This window comes from Ciona robusta, chromosome 13, assembly GCF_009617815.1.
Source record: "Ciona robusta chromosome 13, ASM961781v2".
Classification (NCBI taxonomy): domain Eukaryota; kingdom Metazoa; phylum Chordata; class Ascidiacea; order Phlebobranchia; family Cionidae; genus Ciona; species Ciona robusta.
Genome location: NC_143247.1, coordinates 4,166,852 through 4,188,630, shown reverse-complemented (window position 1 = coordinate 4,188,630; position 21,779 = coordinate 4,166,852). Strand labels below are relative to the sequence as shown.

Below are 21,779 nucleotides of genomic sequence, written 5' to 3'. Positions count from 1 at the left end.
TGTAACGTAACAAACAACGTGTGTGACAGAAAAAATGCAACAATAACGTCACAGAACGTTGCTGCAGTGACATCATAATCGTTTCGCGCTAGTGACGTCACAGAGGCGTAAACGATGAACAATTGACCGAGATACGAAGTCAAAGTCCAACGAGATTATTGAGGAAAAAGAAAAAGTTTCGAGGTTTCGCACGCGATGCTGTCTATTGTGGTGGACAGTGGTGTTTGTTACGTGACAAACGAGGATTGGGTGTCGATTGACGAGTATTGTGACGTAGCAATGATTGATGACGTAGCAGGGGTCAGGTTGAGGTCAAATGGATTCGATTTTGGAGGTTTTTGGGGAACATTATTGGGCAAAGTATTTAATTAATCGACTTTTCGTGGCAGCACTGAACAAATATACCCGGTAACACTGTTACGGTTAATTGTTGTTTGATTGACAGGCGAGATGTCACGTGTGTTAGTCGAGATGCGCAACAGGGTTGCCATGACAACCGGGTTTGACAGGAACGTAACAATGAACTATAGTGACGTCAGGGGAAACGTCACAATACGGACACTGGGCCGTGGTTCGGGATTTACCGAAGAAATAATGGCTGACGTCATACTCGTAATTAACGTCATCATTATGACGTCAGCGATGACGTATCACATCCGGTTCGGTCAAAGGTCACTGAGGTTCACGAACCTTATATGGAGTGTTGGGAATATGGCGTTGACAATGAGGGCTATGACGTATCAGCTCGAACTTCGCGCTGGACATTATGACGTCATATGTGACGTATTCCTCGTCATCGATTTGATCTTGCATTCCCTCAACCGGTTGTTTCCTTATTTCATATTATGGATCCGTCAGGTGTCGCTATACACAACGCCAACGCTGCATAGATTAAACACAATCAAGGTAAATATAAAAAAAATATGTTTATTTTAACCGTGACGTAACTATGACGTCACATACCTTATAGATCAAGCTTCTAAGCATCTTCACACTGATCGGCATCATCGGTTTCCAAGTAGCTACGTTCGGCATCCAATATAATGTCGTTCACTTCACCGCAACTCCAACGGGGTGTGTATTAAGCGCACGGAACATCCGGGCGGTGCGTAGATTGTTCAATGTTCACTCCCCGATATTTTTCTCAATCTCGACTCTTTTCCATCTCATACTTCTCGGCTTGCTTCTTTACCCCATCCTACGTCATATCCGGACCCGTCGTCACGATGACGCAATAATGAGAATGATAATACGGATTGTGATTTGCACAGCTGTATGCATATGCAGCGATCTTTTATACTTGGTGGTGAAATACATCCGACCACCTGGAGCTTCGACCATCTTTATTGGTTTGTCATCGTGTTATGACGTCACAATCAATATTATCGCCGTGACGTCATCATTCGCCGATTATCGACTTCGGTTCTTTCCCTATGTTAAGAAAGTGACGTCACCGAGGAATACGTCACATAGAACGACGTCACCGCAGATGTCGGGTCGTGAAAACGGAAACGTTCCTGTATGACGTCACATATAAACAATAATATGACATCACTATGACGTTATTGTACTAAGGGGAAACCCCTGCATTGTACAATTAATTGTTCCATTATGACATCACAATACACGATTGTTACATCAATCGTAGTTCATATTTTGTTTCTATGTCGAAAATTTATTTCGAGATTATTTAAAAACGAACCCTTAAACTTGTGGTAATAAAAACTTTTAACAAATTTTGAAAGAATTAATTATTTAGGTAACAGTAAAGTAAAACAGTGGTGATTATGACATCATCAACTACACAGTGGTGATTATGACATCATCAACTACACAGTGGTGATTATGACATCATCAACTACACAGTGGTGATTATGACATCACACAGTGGTATATACAAAACGAGCGAAGGCACTTTTTATATGAAATCATTGTTACATAAGCACTACATCATAAACAGCTTTGCTGACATCATAAACAGCTTTGATGACATCATAATACAGTTGATTGTTACACAGCGAGATCCTCGAACGTGTTGTTTGACATTTCTATGTTCACCATATTTTTCATGAGGTCGGCTGAAAAATTTACAAATTTCAATCACCCATATTATGATGTAACAAGCTGCATTATGACATCACATACCTTTATCATTGATGGTTCTCATAGTGGGGGCATCCCCCTCAGCTTGTTTAGTCTCATGTGAAGCCAACCTTGAAGCTCTATGGCGACCCATAGTGATACCAACCCCTCCCTCACCGCATATTTGATTGTTAGATAATTTTGCTTTCGGGGGGTCAATCACCTGCACCATGTCGTAGTTACTTATAATGCTAATAGTAAAGTGTTTATCATGGCATGGTTATGATGTCAGTTATTTATAAATAAAACCATAATTAAACACGATTTGAATCCCACAGTCAACCACCTTTATTGTGGCAGTTAATTATAAAGTCATGGTTGTATATAATGTAAGATGTCAAAGTTATTTAGAATGTTATAAATATGATGTAGTTAGACACCCACACTCACATGAAGAGTATTTACGTTTTTATCTGGATTTTGAGAGCGGCTGCTAAGGTGTGCGAGTAGTCTTGAGTAGAACAAAGCGATTTATATTCAATAAGTTTAACAAACTTACATGGAGATGAATCCCTCCTTTCCCAGGTTGCTCAACATCAACATCTAGTGGATAATGATGGATGTGGTTGCCGTCCAAGTCAGCCATGCATCCAGCCATTAACTCAATACCCGGGCCCTGTTTATCGTTACATAGCATTACTATATATCTATATACCATATTATATGACACCAATATATAGCCGTACACCAGCCAATAACTCAACACCCTGTGTGTAATATATACAGGATATGACATCAGTGATTCCATGGGATGTAAAAACTGTAAACTGTAACCAGTGGCACAGCCAGAAAAAAATAAGAGGGGGGGAGGAGGTTTTAATCAAAACATTTTTGAATTTTTTTTTGGGGGGGTTGAAAGGGGGGGGGTCACGACCCCCGAACCCCCCTGGCTGCGCCACTGACTGTAACAGTAAGTTTGCATTTTTCTGACTGTTTTATAATAAACTGTTTTTACATTTGGTGAACCCAGGGCTGCTGCAACCAATGCATATTACTGAGGCCTTATGATGTACTTGCATGCCTTGCACAATATAAACCAACATCACTCAAAGCCCTTTATATATATAACCACCCATCCACCTTAGCCCCAGTAATGGTACACCCATATATACCCACCTTAGCCCCAGTAATGATACACCCATATATACCCACCTTAGGCCAGTAATGGTACACCCATAAATACCCACCTTAGCCCCAGTAATGGTACACCCATAAATACCCACCTTAGCCCCAGTAATGGTACACCCCCTCATGGTAATACTCGCACCCTCTCGTACAGTAACCCCCGTTCCGTCACACCTTAGTAAACAATTAACCAACCGAGCGTGACCGCTTTCAACACGGAGGATTCCCTCTGTATTGTCCGCCTGTGATGTCATAATAATACAATTATTAATTATGGTCTAATAAAGATAGAAAAAATGCTAAGTAAATGACATAATAAAAAACGAAACATTCTGTCATTTCTAGTTTAATTATAACAGCATATTCACCAAGAAAAATAAATATAGATTATGTGACATTAAAGTAATTTATATGATAATAAAAGAACAATTATGACATCACAACCACCTGATTGAAGGTAATATTCTCTATTGTGACATCAGCAGATGAAACGTTAACGAACAAATCGTCGTACGGTATTGCTTCAATTATGATGTCATCACGTTCGCCCTCGCCTAGTGGAAATATGATGAGTCAGCAACGAGGGACCATGACTCGAAGGTTAATGGGCAAACTGGTAACATTCGTTTAGATGAATGATACAATCTGCGTGTTGGGGTTAACGGGACAACCCTGGTCTAAATCCTTTCAACAATGACATCACCCATAAAATGGAAACCATTTGTGATGGTCCCATGGTGTGGTATAGCACCAATATACAATATTACCAGATGTTCGCACTCACCTTTTATAGTGATAGATTCAGTCAACTCATGGAAGCCCTCGCCGCTATAAGTACCGGGGAATATGAGGATAATATCTCCTTCATAGCATTGTTGGAGGGCTGACTGGGGTGTTTTGTGTTGTCTGTTGTATAATAAGGCTTATTATCATGTACATATGTTATTTTGATGTTGATTATGACATCATCACATTGATTACCACCATAGTACTCACTGCATAACAGCATCATCATGAAACGAACGCAACATGGCTGGTGTAAGCTTATCAACCACTATGTGCGTTACTGTGTAACCATCTGCACGTGGTCCCTTCGTTCGACGCAGCACGCGGGGGAAGCATGGACCTTCAGTTCTGTTGGGAGATTAAAACATCTATTTTAATATATTTATTTTTATATATATATATATGCAAAAGATAGGAACAACATCTTTAATCATTTGCGCACATCTCATATTTAATCAAAGCCTTGTTGTATCAATTGGCATTTATCACACAGAAGTCTCCATGTGTGGGCTACTAACAAGCAGTGTGGCCCCTTATGGACACTGGGCAAAGGCTTTTATAGCAATCTAAAGAACCCTAGTACCTTACACAGTCATACACCCCCCTAGCAAGGCCATGTACTTGTGCAGGGGTATGTCATTTGTGGTAAAGTATATACAATCAATACCCACCCACCTCAGTTGTAGAGTCTCCCATATCTGTAGCAACCCACTTAGCATCAAAACCTCATAATATTTCCTCCAACATTCTACGGCCTCGCTGTTTGTTGGTTCCCCCTCGCTCTGTATACGTGCCTGTGATGTCATAAACATTAATATACGTGCCTGTGATGTCATAATCATTAATATACGTGCCTGTGATGTCATAATCATTAATATACGTGCCTGTGATGTCATAATCATTAATATACGTGCCTGTGATGTCATAAGCATTATTATACGTGTCTGTGATGACATAGGAATTAATATAGTAATAAGGGGTAAGATGGGATACCACTAGCGCATAATATTTAATGGTGTTTTAAACAATTAACAATGCTGTTTTAGAGTCACACATGCTTAATTATGACATCATAATACCTGATAATCAAGCAATTCACGTCGACGAACGAGATATTTTGCCATTGTTCGATCGTACCTGTAACAATGAACATTATGATGTCATAAATCCACATAGTGACAATACACCATCAAACATTGGCTGAATCTACTTACAGTTTAAATATTAAATATTTACTTTCCAGGTGAAGGGAATTATAAGGTGGATTATTTAAATAACTACCGTAAGTTCCAAGGCCACCAATTCGTGTTAAGCATATGTTTTAACTCAAAGTTTTGAGTCTACAGCTGATTTTACCCTGCTGTTATACAAACAAGCAGGGTCAAAGTCAAGTGTATATATACATAATACATATATATGTGTATATGTATGAAAAAAGCAAAACTGTATTGGAATTAAGTATAAGAAAAACCTTTTAAACCCTTATATAAACCCCCTCACATAACACCCCAACACACACTTTACACATCCTAGCAATATTGGCCCAGAAACTGCTAAAACTTAAACCCACCCACCTTTGAACAAGTGGAGCCGGTACAAGCCCTGTTATGACATCATAATACAGTTGCAACCTGGCTCGTAGATAAGCATCGAACGAATGTTCCCCTTCGTCCTCATCGTCCCAATCGCGTCGCAAATTCTCAAAATAAAATCTATGGAAACATTATTTTATCATGTATACAAATATATATAGATATTCTATATGGGTGTTAGAGGACAAGGAACTATTGCAATATCTTATATATAGACACTAACTGAGCCCAACTTGGCTTACCATACCGCCCCATACACCACAGAACCGTGACAAACTACACCAAACACTATAGCATATAAACCCCACCATAACATATACCCACACCATATACTTTGCGTGATACTGATAGTATATAACCACTGGTATATAACATAACACAGAACACTCACTATACCCACCTTGCGTGATGAACAATCTGTGCAATCCTCTCTTGCTCCTTCACCCTCTCATTGCTCCCCACTCCTCCCGCTCCTTCTCCTCCCTCCTCCTCACTACTATCATCATCATCATGGTCGATATCAACGGGGAACAACTCGGTGATATCCAGCGTGTACTCTAGCTCCCTCAACTGGGCGTCCACCACTTCCCTCGGCACTGTAGCTTCGTTACACACGAGGGGGTCAACGAGGCTAACTTGCGCTTGGTCCCCGCAAACATCTTCAACCTATGATCAATGTGTTTGGTTAAATATAGGTGATTAATGTATTTAGTAAGGTTATATAGGCATTCATTGGCTTTAGGCTAGAGTGGCTTTTACTCAGACATAAAGAAACAAAAAAAGACCTTTTGACCGAAATATATTTTGTGGACAATGACAGTATACTTACAAAGTTTAATAATTAAACCAATATATATTCTGTCTCGTGAAGCAAGGTGAAACACAGTATGTGTAGATCACTATATCTGCAGCTTCACATTGGCGTCACTTTTTAAATTTTTAACAAAATCTAGGTTTACATTTTAAACTTTAAAATTACCTTGACGAGAATATCGACAGTCCGTGGGAAATCCCCTCCATAAGGACCCCTCCACATCGCCATCCAGTGTTTGTTGGCCAAGTTTTCTTCCAAATATAAATGAACGCGATGTAACACCTGTTATTGTGATGTCGTTAAATAAATAATATAAGAGTGAAATCTTCGTAGGGGATCTTGGGGTTGGAGTTGGCCAATTACCCCAACACTCCAAGACTTTTGTTTAGGTACATTACGACAAAATGTTTCAATTTTACAGACAGCAATTTATGTCGTTTAGTAATCCCAGGGGTATACCGTACACAACCATACATAATTTCCAATAAAATGTCAAATGTGGTAACTGCATGGTAAAAAATAAACCTAGGCAACAAAAAAAGATGATTGGACAACACACACAATAACATGAACTCTCGTTAACATACATTAGTTACAACACCTGCCCAACAAAATGTAACTACAGTTGTTAAATATAAACTTCAACCATTAGTTCCAACCCACCTGTGAAGGACGACACGCAGCTATTTTCACTTCTTTACAGTAGATATCGTAACGCTCCTGACATGTAAACTTTGGTAGCGTTACCAGACTAACTGTTGGTATGACGGTACATGAGGAGGTATGGGGGGGATGGCTGGAAGTGCTCGGCACCTTGGGATAAAGGGAGGGTTTATATACTTTTTATGGTGGGCTACTTGTGTACAATTCTACTTCGGCAGCTTATTTTAGCCCAATGGGTTAAGGGGGGATGTTATAAAAGTAATATGTTAGGGGTTATGTGGGTTGGGGTTCTATTCCATATGAGTGAAGTCATTGTCAACAACCTTGGATTCGGGATGTTAGGTGCATTGGGTTAAATAATGTTGTTTAATTTGTTAAGTGACAAAAATGTGAGTAACTTTATACATATATAGTAGGGTGGGGGAAAACGGGACACCTTTCGCACATAATATCTAAATATTCTGATCATGTTTTTAACAATGATGTATGTAAGTCGTAAGGGTATGGTTTTGTACAAGCCTACTATGGCGGCATATCATAGACTTTATTTATTTCTTCGAATACAGCAACGAAGATCAGATCAATTGAATAGGAAATTGGCAATAAAACGACAGTCGTTTGGAGATCATAAAAGTAAGGATTAGTGTAAAAAGTAACTGGTGGATTCTTTACTAGCGCCCAATTTACTGTTTATTTTACACCAAATACAATTAAGCCAAAATCAAACAGCTTGATACGTCATGTTGTCCAGTGACGTCAGGCCTATGACGTACACATAATAACTTGAATATAAACAAACCTATTTATATTCACAAATTACCTCATCTAAGTTAATTTCTTCAATCGCTTCTTCGAGAGTTTTTGGTTCAACTTTCGCCGCCATTTTGAAAACAACGAATTTCTAAGAATTCCTGGAAAAGTAATTAAAAAGTAATTAACGCCACAATTAGCCTAATTAACGAATATTAATCTCAAAACAAACAATTTTTTTTCACCAATAACACGAAAATACCTTTCTAAATAATAATTAGTCGTAAATTTATCTCGAAATCTATAAAATTCGCTACAAATGTCGCGAAACTACGTCATCAAACAATTCCAGATTCGAAAGTTTGAAAAACGTTTGTGACGTCATTTTCCCACTCAAACAACATAGAAATGTTATAAATTAAGGAATAAACAAACCAGAGTCGTAAAAACACCTACGGCTCTGGTATTTCTATGGCTCTGAAACAAACTTACCTCAAAATATTCATTTTTGGGAGATCTCAATCCAACATTTCATATAACTTGTATTTTCGAATTACAATACAACAATATTATGAAGTAAGATGAAATAAAAGCACCATGCTGGCAAATTTGAACTAATTTGGCAAAAATAAAAACACAGTTCAAACAAATATGAAAATACCTGCAAAAAAACTTGAAAAATAAACTTAAAAATGAGATGGAGGAATAAATTTACAATAAACATTATTTCTTTGTATATTTAATGAACTGATTTTAAGTCAACTAGTACTAAATATTCAATTTTGTCCAAATTTTGGAGTTGCTGGGGTAAAAGGCCATGTTTATTATAACTGCTGGGAAATTTTCCAGCCGGGCTTGAGTTTGTCACGTTATGTGGATCATGTCATGCTCAAGCCAGTTTCATCTTCCCCCCAGCTCGAACCATCTGGTACAGAATCTGTGCATATATGTATTTATGCTCACTGTCGAGTTATAACATGGGTGTCTCTTATACACCAGACATACATGGTGTATTCATACACCTCATGCTCACTGTCAAGTTATAACATAGGTGTCTTCTTATACACCAGACACACATGGTGTAATTATACACCTCATGCTCACTGTCATGTTATAACATGAGTGTCTTCTTATACACCAGACACACATGGTGTATTCATACACCTCATGCTCACTGCCAAGTTATAACATGAGTGTCTTCTTATACACCAGACACACATGGTGTATTCATACACCTCATGCTCACTGCCAAGTTATAACATGGGTGTCTTCTTATACACCAGACACACATGGTGTAATCATACACCTCATGTTCACTGTCATGTTATAACATGAGTGTCTTCTTATACACCAGACACACATGGTGTATTTATACACCTCATGCTCACTGTTGAGTTATAACATGGGTGTCTTCTTATACACCAGACACACATGGTGTATTCATACACCTCATGCTCACTGTTGAGTTATAACATGGTTGTCTTCTTATACACCAGACACACATGGTGTATTCATACACCTTATGCTCACTGTCCAGTTATAACATTGGTATCTTCTTATACACAAGACACACATGGTGTATTCATACACCTCATGCTCACTGTCGAGTTACAACATGGGTGTCTTCTTATACACCAGACACACATGGTGTATTCATACACCTCATGCTCACTGTTGAGTTATAACATGGGTGTCTTCTTATACACCAGACGCACATGGTGTATTCATACACCTCATGCTCACTGTCGAGTTACAACATGGGTGTCTTCTTATACACCAGACACACATGGTGTATTCATACACCTCATGCTCACTGTTGAGTTATAACATGGGTGTCTTCTTATACACCAGACGCACATGGTGTATTCATACACCTCATGCTCACTGTCGAGTTACAACATGGGTGTCTTCTTATACATCAGACACACATGGTGTATTCATACACCTCATGCTCACTGTTGAGTTATAACATGGGTGTCTTCTTATACACCAGACGCACATGGTGTATTCATACACCTCATGCTCACTGTCGAGTTATAACATGGGTGTCTTCTTATACACCAGACACACATGGTGTATTCATACACCTTATGCTCACTGTCAAGTTATAACATGGGTGTCTTCTTGAATGCCAGTGCCAGCAAATCCACGAAGATAAGGACTGGAGAAAAAAATAGAGAATGAAAGACGCTGTAATAAAGTTAGGCCGGTTGACAATATTTCATATAGTAACAATAATTATCCTTATGTTCAGATTTGCCGCATCACCAAACTCTTTGTGCTAATTGTGTATCCTGTTGTTTGTTTTTCAACATGGGTAATTGTAATAACAGTGATAAAGATATGAAGATAACCAAATAACATGCAATATGGTGATAATGTGACAATCAACATGACAATAGTTAAAGCATGGCAATTATAAGGTGCTAGTAGCCCAACATACTAATGCGCATAAGCTTGTATGGTAACTATGAGATAAATACTAACACTTATATTAAAACCACTGTCTAATTACTTCATACTAAGTTATATCTCAATAGTGAGTACACATTATGACATCACACATATTATTATGACATCACACTCACCCTAACAAAGGCGATTCTTCCATCAATTCTATCTTCCCTCCATGATCCTCTCATTGTTCAAATATGTTGTGTACTAATGTCCTGTACATTTTAGACTACCATGTATGTTGTGTACTAATGTCCTGTACATTTTAGACTACCATGTATGTTGTGTACTAATGTCCTGTACATTTTAAACTACCATGTGTGTTGTGTACCAATGTCCTGTACATTTTAAACTACCATGCTTTCATATTAATATCCTGATGAAGACAAACTGAATAAAATATCAAAGTCAGAATGTTGCTTCAATAAAACTAATTTCCAAAAACTTTATTGACTATCATAGGTGCTTGTTGTTCATGCACTAATATAAACAACCACTATAGGCACCGAGCATTAGATTATACAAGGTATGCAGGGGTGCATGAGGTACCTTGTATTGAGGGTTGAGCAGATATGAAGCTTCCCTGCCCCGCTGTTTTGCAGGTTTCGGGCAAATCTTTCCCTCGGCAGCAAATTTATGAATGAAGACGACCGACCGACAGCAAGCATGTTTGCAAAGTTTCCAACAATCCTCGACGTTCGATTGTTTGGCTGGGAATACAATGGGTGTTAATAATATTTCACTTATTTATCTTCGCATGATGTAGGTTAAAGTAAGAACACCATAGGTGCCAAACCTATGTATATACAAGGCTAACAGGGGAGGCAGGGATAGTTAGACACAATCCTGTGAAACAAATCTAACTTATTGCTTGTAATATTTACTGATTAATGAAGAGAAAAATTGGGGGTTTGCCTGCCCACCCTGCCACCCCAGGTTCGTTGCCTATGAAACACGGATATCATATTGCCTTACATGAAGTGGATTCGTACACCTCATGCTCACTGTCAAGTTACCAAGCATGAACCCAAGTGTCTTCCATTATATGGGGCTTGTTTAACAGGAATTATCCATTTGTCCACTAAAGGGGTTCATGGCTTCACAAATACAACAAATCAAACATAGTGTTTAGTCTTATGCATATTAAATGTGGACCAGGCATTATAGTTTAAAGTGGAATCATCATTTGTTTTACTTCTAAGTTTTAAAAATATTTTCCAACCTAAACTGGATAGCATAGTATGTCGTGCAGACAATAACAGAGATTCAATTACGTTGTGACGCGTCAATGTACATTGTGTTGTAACAATGAAGTCACAGGTATTCCATTATTTAACAAACAATCCCCATTATAATGTGTACCGATGCAACAATGGGAAACAATCACAATGGAGTTCTAGAAAGTTTGAATCAATCGTTCACTTTATTATGAGGTGACAAATGGAATTATTCCAGAGTTGTTTCTCATGAAATACAATCTGTTTGTCTAGCATGAAAGGAATCAATTCAGTATAAAGGAGAACCTACAGTAGGGTTGTGGCATTATAAACTTTGTTAGCTACAGTAGTGTTGTGGCATTATAAACTTTGTTAGCTACAGTAGGGTTGTGGTATTATAAACTTTGTTAGCTACAGTAGGGTAGTGGCATTATAAACTTTGTTAGCTACAGTAGTGTTGTGGCATTATAAACTTTGTTAGCTACAGTAGTGTTGTGGCATTATAAACTTTGTTGGCTACAGTAGGGTAGTGGTATTATAAACTTTGTTAGCTACAGTAGGGTTGTGGCATTATAAACTTTGTTAGCTACAGTAGGGTTGTGGCATTATAAACTTTGTTAGCTACAGTAGTGTTGTGGCATTATAAACTTTGTTAGCTACAGTAGGGTTGTGGCATTATAAACTTTGTTAGCTACAGTAGGGTTGTGGCATTATAAACTTTGTTAGCTACAGTAGTGTTGTGGCATTATAAACTTTGTTAGCTACAGTAGTGTTGTGGCATTATAAACTTTGTTAGCTACAGTACTGTTGTGGCATTATAAACTTTGTTAGCTACAGTACTGTTGTGGCATTATAAACTTTGTTAGCTACAGTAGTGTTGTGGCATTATAAACTTTGTTAGCTACAGTACTGTTGTGGCATTATAAACTTTGTTAGCTACAGTAGTGTTGTGGCATTATAAACTATGTTAGCTACAGTAGTGTTGTGGCATTATAAACTTTGTTAGCTACAGTAGTGTTGTGGCATTATAAACTTTGTTAGCTACAGTAGTGTTGTGGCATTATAAACTTTGTTAGCTACAGTAGTGTTGTGGCATTATAAACTTTGTTAGCTACAGTAGTGTTGTGGTATTATAAACTTTGTTAGCTACAGTAGTGTTGTGGCATTATAAACTTTGTTAGCTACAGTACTGTTGTGGCATTATAAACTTTGTTAGCTACAGTAGTGTTGTGGCATTATAAACTATGTTAGCTACAGTAGTGTTGTGGCATTATAAACTTTGTTAGCTACAGTAGTGTTGTGGCATTATAAACTTTGTTAGCTACAGTAGTGTTGTGGCATTATAAACTTTGTTAGCTACAGTAGTGTTGTGGCATTATAAACTTTGTTGGCTACAGTAGTGTTGTGGCATTATAAACTTTGTTAGCTACAGTAGTGTTGTGGCATTATAAACTTTGTTAGCTACAGTAGTGTTGTGGCATTATAAACTTTGTTAGCTACAGTAGGGTTGTGGCATTATAAACTTTGTTAGCTACAGTAGTGTTGTGGCATTATAAACTTTGTTAGCTACAGTAGTGTTGTGGCATTATAAACTTTGTTAGCTACAATTGTATTACAACACCCAATAAACTATGTTAACAGTGAAGTTTCTCTGTATGAAAGTTTTATAATGGAATCAACTGAACACGATTTTACACAAGATGCTGTTGGTGAGGAGGAAAAGAATCTTGCTCAACAGTTGAAGGATTTGTGTAAAGATGGGAAAGAAATGATAGGAACTGAACTTAGAGCAGCTGTGGTATTCTATGAGTTGGCCAAGATTTATGAAAATAAACCTGACTATAAAAAGTTGAACATGACACGTAGTGCAGCTCTGTATAACGCTGCTATTGTGAGGGATCCAAAGAATCAAAGATATAAAGATGAACTTAAAGCTTTGTGCTCAGCAGTTCTGGTGAAAGCAAATGCTGCAAACCATGACGCTGATTTGATATTTTTAGCGTCAACAGTGAAAACCATTCTCCAGGAGTTTCGAAAATATTTTGGCAAAAAAATTAATCAGCTTAAAATAATCCTGTATGGTTTAGAAGATGGTCAACTAAACGAACTAAAAAAAAAAAAAAATTTTAGTTGTTAAAAATCACCAAAATACAGTTACAAGAAGGTACACTGAGTTAATGAGGTTTATTTCTGATGAATGCATTAAGATTATGGGAGCACCACCATGCAAATATGCTGTAGTTGGATTGGGTTCCTTGGCACGATCGGAAATCACTCTGTACTCAGATTTCGAACACATTATTGTCCTTGATAATGATGTTGCTAAGATGGAAGATCGGAAGATAATCATGAAGTACTTCAGATGGTTCACCACAATCTTTAACATCATCTTAATTAACCTCGGAGAAACTATGATCAATGATCATTTACTCTTGGAAAGTCAGGAACAGCAGCACCTGCGAGTTACTGAGTGGCCAGTGTTTCCGCGTTTGATTTCGTAATTAAAGGCGAAAAATTGTAAAACTACTCATATTTTAATATTGCAAAATCTTTTGTAACAATTATAAATAATTTTTTTTACATGAATTCTACATGTTGCAGCACTGTAATTCACAAAACTCGTGTCTTGTGCGGTCTCCCTGATCGTAAACCACGTGTTCGTTTGATCGGAAACCACGTGTTCTGTGCGATTTTGATTAGCACCTCCTTCCGACTAAAACCGAACGTGTTCGCAGGCGCATTTTCTCCTTAATGGCGTCATTAGCGCTTGGGCCCAGGCCATTATTAACTGTTAACAGAAGCATATTAATAAAACTATAACGATTTGCACGTTTTACATGTCTGGCTACAGGTGCAATATCATAAAACAAAATGTGAATTAAATATTTAAATTCAACGGTATTCATGACGAGACCAGTCGTCAATACAACATTTCACTCTGCCAACTTTGTAATTCTAGATAATATGTAGATGTAATATCGAGTTTAACCTTTCATGGCATGTGGTCAATGGCGGTGCATAGCCTTATATCGGCACTCGGCCGGCGTTGATAGACAGGTTTTTAATTAATTTCTCGGCTTGTAGAAAACGCTAAAATAAAACGTTACCAAGAGAAACGATGCTCGATTTGCACCGGTACCTACGCAGCACCATGCGTCAAGATCAGTTTTATTAATGCTTTGGGATGTTTATCTATAACTGTTTCGCATGTGTAGAAATTATGACGTTATCTCATACAATCGACTATCAAAAATTTTGATTGCGGTCGTCTTTGTACCAATTTTTGCTACACACGCGTCAATGGACATTATGACGCAATTAACCACATATAAATTGTTGTTACGTCGCAAAATAAGCTTCGCTGTCGTAACCCAATAACATGACAACGTACGTGGTAATTTAATTAGGTTTGTAAAACGGGGGGGTTTTACAGTCCATTGACGCGTGTGTAGTGTTGTGGCACTATTGTAGCTAACAAATAGTGTTGTGGCACTAACTTTTAGGGATGTGCTGAAGTCGTAAAAGCTCGGGTTCGCCGAGCGCCGAGCTTCAACGAAAAGCTCGGCACGAGCCCGAGTCCGAGCACCTATGACGTCATTAAGGAGAAAGGCGTACGAGAATTCCTATTGTTAAAAAGACGTCTCGTTTCGTAATATATCTATTCTACTTTATGCGGTTAATTAATACTAATATTACATTGTTGATACTAAACTAGAAACGTCTTTTTAATAAATGAAACATTGGTGTAAGTTTTACGCATGTCCATCGTGGATAATGTAACGATTATTTACGTCAGAATAACTTTGATAAACCATTATGATTGTTACATTACAAACAAGATTGTTATAAAACAAACGTGTTTTATTCGCTCCCATGCGATCTGTAGTTTTTGTACAATTTTTGTTTCTGATGATTAGTTTAAATGCAGGTAAATCGCGATTATGTGAATTTTAATTGATGCAAATATAATAGCGAGGAGCGACGCTATCAGTAAATTGGAACCAGCAGAGATTCATTGTAATATGATATTACAAAGTATCGTCCCGGTCGAGCTTGGATATGGTTGGGCAGTGGGCACATTCTTCCCGATTGTTATATTATGAAACGTCATAATAAATAGTTATGTTGTAATAGGACAAGTGACGTAATAATTAAATGAAACATGTTCCAATTCCCAGCGTAGGAATGTTATATTGAATGCAACGCGTGTTTTAGCACCTTCTGTCTGGGTGCGCGTTTGCGGAAATGGGGCCTGTCATGATAACAAAACAGCCCCTCCTGGTTGCAGCAGTTTATATTATTCCATTATAAAGATACGAAAACATTTGGCGCTCGTGTAATTCGACACCGGCTGTAATTTGATATTGACAAATTCGCTCAAGTTGCGACTCGTTACTTGCGAGAGAGCAAATTCACAACGAACGAAAAAAAATTAAAGAGAAAGCAACGCTGACTAGTCTCGTTATCTTTTAGTAGCTTCACTTTTTTCATTTTCTAATATTTTTTGGTCTCGTGTGCAACATTATAGCAACAGGCACTTGGCCCAGATTTCAGCCGAGCGTCAAAAAAAAGAGAAGCTCGGGCACGAGCTTTTAAGTTCGGGGTCGGCTCGGCACATCTCTATAAACTTTGTTAGCTACAATAGTGTTGTGTTTTAACAGAAATCCTATTTAACAGAAATACTATTTATTTAACAGAGATCCGTCAGCATTAAACATAGTTTAAGCTACAGTTGTGTTGTGACATTATAAATTTTGTTGCTGTGTAAGAGTTACTTCTCTGTATGAAAGATTTAAAATGGAATCAAGTGAACATGACTTTATACAAGATGAGGTTGGTGAGGAGGAAAAGAATCTTGCTCAACAGTTGAAGGATTTGTGTGATTCTGATGGGAAAGAAATGAAAGGAACTGAACTAAGAGCAGCTGTGGTACTCTATGAGTTGGCCAAGATTTATGAAAATAAACCTGACTATAAAAAGTTGAACATGACTCGTAGTGCAGCTCTGTATAACGCTGCTATTGTGAGGGATCCAAAGAATCAAATATTTAAAGATGAACTTAAAGCTTTGTGCTCAGCAGTTCTGGTGAAAGCAAATGCTGCAAACCGTGAGGCTGATTTGATATTTTTAGCGTCAACAGTGAAAACCAAACTCCAGGAGTTTCGAATAGATTTTGGCAAAAAATTTAATCAGCTTAAAATAATCCTGTATGGTTTAGAAGATGATGAACTAATTGAACTACAAAGGGAAAAAATCTTAGATGTTAAAAACCTTCAACAAGAAGTTACAAGAAGGTACACGGAGTTAATGAGGTTTATTTCTGATGAATGCATTAAGATTATGGGAGCACCACCATGCAAATATGCTGTAGTTGGATTGGGTTCCTTGGCACGATCGGAAATCACTCTGTACTCAGATTTTGAACACATTATTGTCCTTGAAAATGTTGCCAAGATGAAAGATCGGGAGTACTTTAGGTGGTTCACCACAATCTTCAACATCATCTTAATCAACCTCGAAGAAACCATGATCAACTGTGTTGCAATTCCAAGTATAAACCCCAGGTATAGAGACTGGTTTACAGACATTGTGACAACAAATGGGGTAACATTTGATGGGATGGTAGCCCACGCTTGCATACGCCCACTTGGACGACCAGCAACTAAAAAGAAAAATAAAACTGAGTTTATTAATCCAGTTGATGAAATGGTCCAATACTTGGACAGTGAGGAACCAGGGTTGCTTGAACCACTTGCGAAAACACTTCAATTGGATAGTGTTGAAAACCTGGGTAGTGATAAAGGCCAGGGATACCATGTGGCTGATGTTTTATCCAAGGCTTGCTTTGTAGCTGGTGATGAAGAAATTTGTGTTGAATATCAAAAAAATGCTCACTGTAGGATTAAAGAAAATGATGAAAACAATAAGTTCTCCGCTGTGTTTGAACAAATAGAAAAAAATTTACAAAAATTTAACATTGCAGATCAACAATCTTATGCTGCTCTTGGTTTAAAAAACTACAACATAAAGAGAGCAATCTACAGAGGTGCAACCATTTTTATTTCAGCCATCGGTCGATTACATTCACTACAAGCATCATCTTGCTTTGATATCATTGATGAGTTAGAAAAAGGCAAATGCAGTGAAGAAATGGCAGATCGACTACGGTTCATGGTGGCAGTGGCTTGTGAGGTTCGCGCAAAAGTTTATCATTCAAAGGGGCAACAAGATGATGTTTTTATGGAAGGTTCTGCGCATAAAAACCTTACATCTGGTTTGATTGAGTTCGTTGGAAAACATAGCCTGGTATCATTGATGGAAGCAATAATTTTCCTGCAACAAACCCTAAAAAGATATAAAGCAGATTTGGACATGCAAATAATATTATTAGAAGGGTTTGTTGCAGAGAAACACATTGAACTTAAAAAGATCGCTTTGAATTTTCTCGGGTTAAATGAAGAAGTGGTAAAACTCAACAAACAAACAATTTCATCATCACCAGATGACACATTTCCAATTAGTATTTCTGATGTTGAAGCTACATTTCAACGCAAGAAATATGATCTGGCAATCTATTTATGTTCAAAGATTAAACGGGATAACTTTACAGTCGATCAGAAATTCCAATGTATAATTTATGATTTGGCAAGTATTGTAAATCAACCATACAACATGAAGACACGATTTTCAGAAAGTCCAATATTAGAAGTTGATCAAAACTTGATATTAAAAATATACTATGATAGCTTAAAGTTGCTTAACGATGGGAAGATCCCAAACACTTCCAAAATACTTGTAATATGGAAACAGGTTTTAAAAATGGAGCACCAACCCATGACTGATGAATTTAAATCCATGCTGCTGTTTGCATATGCTGAACTGCTGATGTGGAACAAAGAATATATAGAAGCATTGAAACTACTGGATAAAGCCGGACAACTGATGCGACTGTACAAGAACACAACAGCAGTGGCGCACAGGGATCTATACCAAGCATATGCAGTTTGCTACCATAATACTGGCAGATATTACGAGGCATTGATATGTTGGTTGGAATACGCGAGAATCTGTAAGAAACTTAAGCAACCAATACCTGATTTCATTAAGCAAGGGATAAAAAATACTTTCCACCCATTCATATTCCGTCATCCCATGAAGTTGTGTGAATCTGCTGCAACACTGATAAACAATGGAAAACCCACAGAAGCATTGAAACTACTGGATGAAGCCAAACAATTGATACAACCGTACAAGAATACAACAACATTGGTGCACATGCGGCTATATTATGAATATGCAGTTTGCTACCATAATACTGGCAGATATTACGAGGCATTGATATGTTGGTTGGAATACGCGAGAATCTGTAAGAAACTTAAGCAACCAATACCTGATTTCATTAAGCAAGGGATAAAAAATACTTTCCACCCATTCATATTCCGTCATCCCATGAAGTTGTGTGAATCTGCTGCAACACTGATAAACAATGGAAAACCCACAGAAGCATTGAAACTACTGGATGAAGCCAAACAATTGATGCAACCGTACAAGATTACAACAACATTGGTGCACATGCGACTATATAATGCATATGCAGGTTGCTACCATATTACTGGCAGATATTACGAGGCATTGATATGTTGGTTGGAATTTGCAAGAATCTGTAAGAAACTAATACCTGATAACATTAGGCAAAAGATGAAAAAAACTTTTTACCAATTCATATTCCGTCATCCTGTGAAGTTATTAATATCTGCTGAAACCCTGATAAACAATGGAAAACCCACAGAAGCATTGAAACTACTGGATGAAGCCAAACAATTGATGCAACCGTACAAGATTACAACAACATGGGTGCACATGGATCTATATCATGTATATGCAGTTTGCTACCATAATACCGGCAGATATTATGAGGCATTGATATGTTGGTTGGAATATGCGAGAATCTGTAACAAACTTAAAAAACAGCCAATACCTGATGAAGTCAAGCAACACATGAAAAAAACATTTTTTTCCAACTTTAAACGTGTCATTTTTTTCTCATTTTACTTTGCAATCAAAACATATTGGCTTTTACAGTATTTCCCTTCAATTTAAAAAAGATTTACCCTTATTGTTTTTACAACAATTATCATATTGTGATGTAATACTTTTGACATCACACATACCATTATGACATCACCCTATGCTTGTATAATAACTACGAGATAAATAACTAACATTTGACCAGTTTACAACCTCCTATAATTTGTAAACCTTCTCAACCAAATTAATGTATCAGCATACGATAACACATTCGGTTATTTTTCTCTATCATACGATAACATAGTCGCTTATTTTTTTTCTGCTTTTATATGTAGTTTACTAGTGTAGACTGTCGTGGCAGTAAACATTATTATGTATTTGCGTTATGTTAAATGTGTGATTAATAATTGTGTATGAATTGTTATAGCCTATATAATAATTGTGCATTAAACATGTTATATTTAATAATTGTGCATTAAACATGTTATATTTAATAATTGTGTATTAAACATGTTATATTTAATAATTGTGTATTAAACATGTTATATTTAATAATTGTGTATTAAACATGTTATATGTAATAATTGTGCATTAAACATATTACATATACAACAATTGTTGTTCTATGTTTATAATAACAAATATTATTCAGTGTTTTGGGGTTGAATTCTTAGCCAGAAAGGGGAAATAGTGGATTGGGTCTAAACTGAGGTAAATATGAGATATTGTTGGGGTGATTGTAGAAACAGTGATAAAGATATGAAGATAACCAGATAACATGCAATATGTTGATAATGTGACAATCAACATGACAATAGTTAAAGCATGGCAATTATAAGGTGCTAGTAGTCCAACATATTAATGCCATAAGCTTGTATAGCAACTATGAGATAAATACTAACACCTATATTAAAACCACTGTCTAATTACTTCATACTAAGTTATATCTCGATAGTGAGTACACATTATGACATCACACATATTATTATGACATCACACTCACCCTAACAAAGGCGATTCTTCCATCAATTCTATATCTTCCCTCCATGATCCTCTCATTGTTCAAATATGTTGTGTACCAATGTCCTGTACATTTTAAACTACCATGTGTGTTGTGTACCAATGTCCTGTACATTTTAAACTACCATGTGTGTTGTGTACCAATGTCCTGTACATTTTAGACTACCATGTGTGTTGTGTACCAATGTCCTGTACATTTTAGACTACCATGTGTGTTGTGTACCAATGTCCTGTACATTTTAGACTACCATGTGTGTTGTGTACCAATGTCCTGTACATTTTAGACTACCATGTATGTTGTGTACCAATGTCCTGTACATTTTAGACTACCAATGTCCTGTACATTTTAGACTACCATGTGTGTTGTGTACCAATGTCCTGTACATTTTAGACTACCATGTGTGTTGTGTACCAATGTCCTGTACATTTTAGACTACCATGTGTGTTGTGTACCAATGTCCTGTACATTTTAGACTACCATGTGTGTTGTGTACCAATGTCCTGTACATTTTAGACTACCATGTGTGTTGTGTACCAATGTCCTGTACATTTTAGACTACCATGTATGTTGTGTACCAATGTCCTGTACATTTTAGACTACCATGCATGTTGTGTACCAATGTCCTGTACATTTTAGACTACCATGTATGTTGTGTACCAATGTCCTGTACATTTTAGACTACCATGTATGTTGTGTACCAATGTCCTGTACATTTTAGACTACCATGCATGTTGTGTACCAATGTCCTGTACATTTTAGACTACCATGTATGTTGTGTACCAATGTCCTGTACATTTTAGACTACCATGTATGTTGTGTACCAATGTCCTGTACATTTTAGACTACCATGCATGTTGTGTACCAATGTCCTGTACATTTTAGACTACCATGTATGTTGTGTACCAATGTCCTGTACATTTTAGACTACCATGTATGTTGTGTACCAATGTCCTGTACATTTTAGACTACCATGTATGTTGTGTACCAATGTCCTGTACATTTTAGACTACCATGTATGTTGTGTACTAATGTCACGTACATTTTAGACTACCATGCATGTTGTGTACCAATGTCACGTACATTTTAGACTACCATGTATGTTGTGTACCAATGTCCTGTACATTTTAGACTACCATGTATGTTGTGTACCAATGTCCTGTACATTTTAGACTACCATGTGTGTTGTG

The 21,779-nt window shown here is 37.2% G+C and overlaps 3 protein-coding genes across 6 annotated transcripts; 1 reads left to right on the top strand and 2 right to left on the bottom strand.

The window, feature by feature from the left end:
• Positions 1-450: 450 nt before the first annotated feature.
• LOC149725952 (uncharacterized) lies at positions 451-1,736 on the top strand. Its single transcript, XM_089891083.1, has 2 exons — positions 451-906; positions 971-1,736. Exons 1-2 carry the CDS (start codon positions 451-453, stop codon positions 1,523-1,525), a joined length of 1,011 nt encoding a protein of 336 aa, XP_089747209.1. The 3' UTR covers positions 1,526-1,736.
• On the bottom strand, positions 1,655-8,496 carry LOC149725951 (testicular spindle-associated protein SHCBP1L-like). Its single transcript, XM_089891064.1, has 15 exons — positions 8,365-8,496; positions 7,943-8,033; positions 7,123-7,272; positions 6,625-6,741; positions 6,046-6,311; positions 5,628-5,765; positions 5,133-5,190; positions 4,729-4,847; positions 4,264-4,401; positions 4,052-4,173; positions 3,715-3,821; positions 3,366-3,509; positions 2,642-2,758; positions 2,146-2,305; positions 1,655-2,078 (listed from the first exon to the last, which is right to left on the bottom strand). Exons 2-15 carry the CDS (start codon positions 8,003-8,005, stop codon positions 2,011-2,013), a joined length of 1,767 nt encoding a protein of 588 aa, XP_089747190.1. The 5' UTR covers positions 8,006-8,033; positions 8,365-8,496; the 3' UTR covers positions 1,655-2,010.
• LOC149725950 (uncharacterized) lies at positions 8,397-20,916 on the bottom strand. Of its 4 annotated transcripts, none has more exons than XR_016386335.1 (5): positions 20,575-20,916; positions 10,876-11,036; positions 10,687-10,716; positions 10,461-10,563; positions 8,397-10,033 (listed from the first exon to the last, which is right to left on the bottom strand). XR_016386335.1 is itself a non-coding variant. In XM_089891089.1 (4 exons), exons 1-3 carry the CDS (start codon positions 20,704-20,706, stop codon positions 10,695-10,697), a joined length of 315 nt encoding a protein of 104 aa, XP_089747215.1. In that variant the 5' UTR covers positions 20,707-20,916; the 3' UTR covers positions 10,201-10,563; positions 10,687-10,694. The 4 variants fall into 4 exon arrangements, 2 of the variants coding, with proteins under 2 accessions (XP_089747215.1, XP_089747216.1); XR_016386336.1 differs by having other exon boundaries at positions 10,687-10,702; positions 20,575-20,915; XM_089891089.1 differs by lacking the exon at positions 8,397-10,033 and having other exon boundaries at positions 10,201-10,563.
• Positions 20,917-21,779: the final 863 nt, after the last annotated feature.

Excerpts from the sequence above, each read along its gene's own strand:
- LOC149725952 (XM_089891083.1), top strand. The coding sequence starts at position 451 with ATGTCACGTGTGTTAGTCGAGATGCGCAACAGGGTTGCCATGACAACC. Across the intron at positions 907-970 it reads ATAGATTAAACACAATCAAG|ATCAAGCTTCTAAGCATCTT; the intron begins GTAAATATAAAA and ends CATACCTTATAG.
- LOC149725951 (XM_089891064.1), bottom strand. The coding sequence starts at position 8,005 with ATGGCGGCGAAAGTTGAACCAAAAACTCTCGAAGAAGCGATTGAAGAA. Across the intron at positions 5,191-5,627 it reads CCGGCTCCACTTGTTCAAAG|GTACGATCGAACAATGGCAA; the intron begins GTGGGTGGGTTT and ends TCATTGTTACAG. Across the intron at positions 4,848-5,132 it reads GTGAATTGCTTGATTATCAG|GCACGTATACAGAGCGAGGG; the intron begins GTATTATGATGT and ends ATGACATCACAG.
- LOC149725950 (XM_089891089.1), bottom strand. The coding sequence starts at position 20,706 with ATGTACAGGACATTGGTACACAACACACATGGTAGTTTAAAATGTACA. Across the intron at positions 11,037-20,574 it reads GAAGAATCGCCTTTGTTAGG|CCAAACAATCGAACGTCGAG; the intron begins GTGAGTGTGATG and ends TTGTATTCCCAG. Across the intron at positions 10,717-10,875 it reads TGCTCAACCCTCAATACAAG|TTTGTCTTCATCAGGATATT; the intron begins GTACCTCATGCA and ends TATTTTATTCAG.